Source organism: Anoplophora glabripennis, unplaced genomic scaffold (assembly GCF_000390285.2).
Source record: "Anoplophora glabripennis isolate ALB-LARVAE unplaced genomic scaffold, Agla_2.0 scaffold40, whole genome shotgun sequence".
Taxonomy (NCBI): Eukaryota; Metazoa; Arthropoda; class Insecta; order Coleoptera; family Cerambycidae; genus Anoplophora; species Anoplophora glabripennis.
In genome coordinates, this window is record NW_019416268.1 from 1,270,073 (window position 1) to 1,274,046 (window position 3,974).

General features: G+C 33.2%; 1 protein-coding gene across 1 annotated transcript; it reads left to right on the forward strand.

Moving 5' to 3' along the window:
• The first annotated feature begins 3,140 nt into the window (after positions 1–3,140).
• LOC108903226 (protein giant-like) lies at positions 3,141–3,731 on the forward strand. Its single transcript, XM_023457331.1, has one exon. It carries the CDS (start codon positions 3,141–3,143, stop codon positions 3,729–3,731), a length of 591 nt encoding a protein of 196 aa, XP_023313099.1.
• The last annotated feature ends 243 nt before the right edge of the window (positions 3,732–3,974 follow it).

Sequence of the window (3,974 nt, forward strand, 5' to 3'; positions counted from 1 at the left end):
CCGTTCAATGAATTTTAAAGACCAATGGGTATCATGATTACAAAAAAGGAAAAACTTATGGTTTCAGCACGACGGGGCTCCACACCCATAAGACCAGGATTGTGTAGCAATATTTAGATAACACTTTTCCAGAAAAATGGATTTTTTATGGAATGCAGAGTAAAAAAGACTATCTAACTGTGATACTGCTGTTTTTATTAATGCAATACACGGCCAACTAGTGTTCGCCTGAAGGTGTATCGAATTTGATGAAACTTAGTTATAAAACATTTGAGGAGATGTTGAATACGAAATCTGTTTTTTGGAAAAGATTTAGATAGTTTTTTTCCCCACATTCTAAAAAAAAATTTTGAAATCGTTCAAAAATAAAGAAATTACAGGCTTGTATCACATTTACGCACGACACCCTGTATATAGAAATATCAGTATTTTTTTTTATTAAAATGTATTATACAGCTTGTACAATTGGCGCTTCCCAGAATATATCGAGAAAGAGACTAGTGTTTATCTCAAGACAACAAAATCTTAAGTTTGCCCGATGCCGTTGCCCTCTTGCAAAAACCACGTGCCGTCTCTTAACATCTCCAGAAACCGTGCTAATAAAAATTTACAACCCACCCCATTGCACCTCCATAAAAAACGCTTAAAAATTGCAAACGTTTTTGACATGCCGCATCAGTCGGTCAGGTAGGACTCAGAACGGTATATGACGTGTAACGGTACTAGCCACAATCCCTTACTTGTGCAGAATGTCCAGTAGCAGGGCTGTGGTGGTGGAAAAATCCCTGCGAATCTTCAACCCCATTGGCGAATTCTTCAGTAGTGCCTCAAGCCAAGTGACATCTCGTATAAATGCGATATGGGCTGTGTGATAAGCCATTACTATTTGGAAGTGTAGTGAGTGCGGTTGGAGGAAATTTTCATTTTGATCCGACTTTGGATTAGCAGAAATTGAAAATGGTAAGTAAAACTTCACAGAAACTAAAAAAATCACATATACTTTCACCAAAATTGATATTTCCCACTGCAACTTTTTCATCAACAGTAAAAGAATATGATGAAAGCAACATGTAGGAATTGAAATGAGTTTTCTCATAAGAAACCGAAAGGACCGAAAAAATAGTATAGTTCTATTCACTTTCAATCAAAATTAGAACAGAATTAGAACCAAGAAATAAATTATTAAAAGTAAGCTACTTTTATTAGCCACATCATCAATGATGATTGAAAATAGTAAAAAAGCAAGGTGATACCTATAGTCGCTATCTAGATTTTATATTTTACTAAAAATGTCTACAAATTTAATTCCCTTTCGGTTATTTTTCGAAAACAACATCATTTTCGTTCATTTATTCATTTACATAGAAAAGCAGGAATGAAACATAATTATTTTAATAATTCTATCATTTTAGAAAATTTTGATAATTTACCAGAATGTAAATGAAATACTTTACCAAACTTTAACAGTGGATTCTACGTCACAAATCAATTATAATCGCACACAAATCTGCCAACCAGTGGCGTAAATACAGGAAAGCACCGCCTTTAAAAACTCCAGAATTTCGACGCCATTAAATATTTTGGAAATTGGATTGGTGCATTTTATTTCGTGCGATAAGAAAGAGGATATCTTTCATTTTATTCAAGTAACCAGACAATGCTCAATTATTATTTTCTTGAATTTAAAGTATTCATACGACGTACTTGAATAAATCGAAAATAATTCAATTACTATTCGTATCACAACAAAAAATTGTTTGAAATATAATTCTAACTACAACGTAATTATGAAAAAATCCAAAGAAATCATTAGTGTGGGAATTTTTTATTTTCTGAAGGACGTACATTCTACTTCTGAAAATTTATTTTTAACAAATAATTCCTATATTTTTTTATAAGACAAATAATTTTGGAGTTACGATTTTCAACCAGATAGACTTAAAAATAAAATTTAAAAATAGGTAAATTCAAAGTGGTCCGTCTTTTCGAATATAATTGAAGATATTCTTTTTTTTGAAATACCAACTAAAATTATACTTATTTGCCTCCACATCTACTGTTACGTAATTAGCCCAAGTTTCATCAATGTGCCTCAACCGTCTTAAGAGGTATTTAAATAATTATAATATACTTTTTTAATTTCAACACTATCTAGAAAACGAAACATTTCCTTTCAAGTGTTTACAAGAACTTTTTTATTGATTAGTCACGTAAAATCCTTTATTAAAATTTGGCAGTATATCATGAACAACCTGAATAATAGAATAAGACCATCATTATTATTATTTCTGAAATTAATTAATTATTTAAATATTTTGTTCACAATTTTCTGTTTCGTGTTTCACGTGATTTTGTTTGTATGCATGCGTACTGCTAAAGTGCAACATAATTTTGAAGTCAAAGTTCAAATATTCCAAGCCAGCATTGGAAAAAATCTCATTTGTTAGTTGTAATTCAGAAAAGTTCACCCTGAATATTTTTTCTTCTATTTCATAGACATACTGACAGATATTGAAAGTATATGAACCAGTAACAAAGCAATATATTTAATTTTTTGTTACACTTTTCGCAATTTATGAGTTTACAATGAAATTTTGATTTTTCAACGAACTTTGCAATGTTATTTTAGCAATAAGAAGAATTACAGTCAATTAGACTCAGTTTGGTTGGTATTAGTGGCATTATGACCATATTAAAATTTTATAAAACAACGAAAACCCAGATCCTAAATGAATTGTTAACTGTCAAAAATTCCCCCTGTATATGTCGTTGAAAAAACATAATTTTCAATAATTGTAAAACAGGTTTGGCTTCGCTTATGTAGTTATTTAACTAATGAAAAAATTAGAACCTAATTTAAATTAGGAGAACTTCCTATGGATGGTGAAAAAAGTTTTCTCATTATGACAAAAGTTTTGTATACATATATTAAGTCGTGACTATTAATATTGAAATGAACTGGTTAAAAAAAATGATCTGCCAGAATTTATGCGATTCAAAATCGACCAAAAGTCCCCCATGTCCAACAAGCTTGCAACTTCCAAGTGTGTAATTGTGTAAAACTACATTTAACTTGTTTTTTTTTGTAGATGAACACAATAAGACCAGTAGTCACCACATACCTACCCTTAATCTTACCTATGACGCCAAACCACAACCAACAGCCTGAAAACCGCGATCCGCCAGTTCTAGACCTATGCACCAGGAAGCGACCCTTGACCCCGGAATATTACATTGACCCCAAGCGGATAAAAACACCACCATGTGCCGTCAGTCCCCAATCCGTATTTTCCGACAGCTCGGAAGTCTCCAGCACAGACATAAACTCAAATTGCACCAAGCTAAAGTCTGTCCGACCCTTCAAGGCGTACCCCAAGGACCCGTTGTCCATGGCTTTGATCGGAACGACCACTGATATCCTGAATAAGGATTCGTCAGAAGCCTATATAGAATTCAGGAACAGAATGATGTCCCAGGTGCAGAACGCCCAGGGCACCAATAAGAACATGAGGAGGACTCAGTCCAGCAAACATATTGCAGATCCTAGTTATTGGGAGAAGAGGAAGAAGAACAATGAAGCCGCGAAAAGATCCAGAGATGCTCGAAGAGCCAAAGAGGACGAAATCGCCATCAGGTGTGCCTTTTTGGAACAGGAGAATGTTCAGTTGAAATATCGACTTGCCGCAGCTGAGGCAGAGAGAAAAAGACTGTACGATATGGTTTATCATTAGTTATCTTTAGGGTAGCGTAAATATTATACAATTGTGATCTCATTCTTGTCATTAGGGTAGGTAATTAGTTTGTAAATATAGACTTTAGTACTTCATTTGGAAAATAGATATTTATATTTCTAGATTGCTGGTTTTATTTCTACGAAATTGGTCCTTAGCAAAGATCGAGGCACAGATCATTAAGATGAATTTATGGAATTTTTGAAATACCATAAAATCTTGATGTCTATATTTGTCAAATAT

Bases quoted from the DNA above. Each gene is read 5' to 3' on its own strand.
- LOC108903226 (XM_023457331.1), top strand. From the start codon at position 3,141: ATGACGCCAAACCACAACCAACAGCCTGAAAACCGCGATCCGCCAGTT.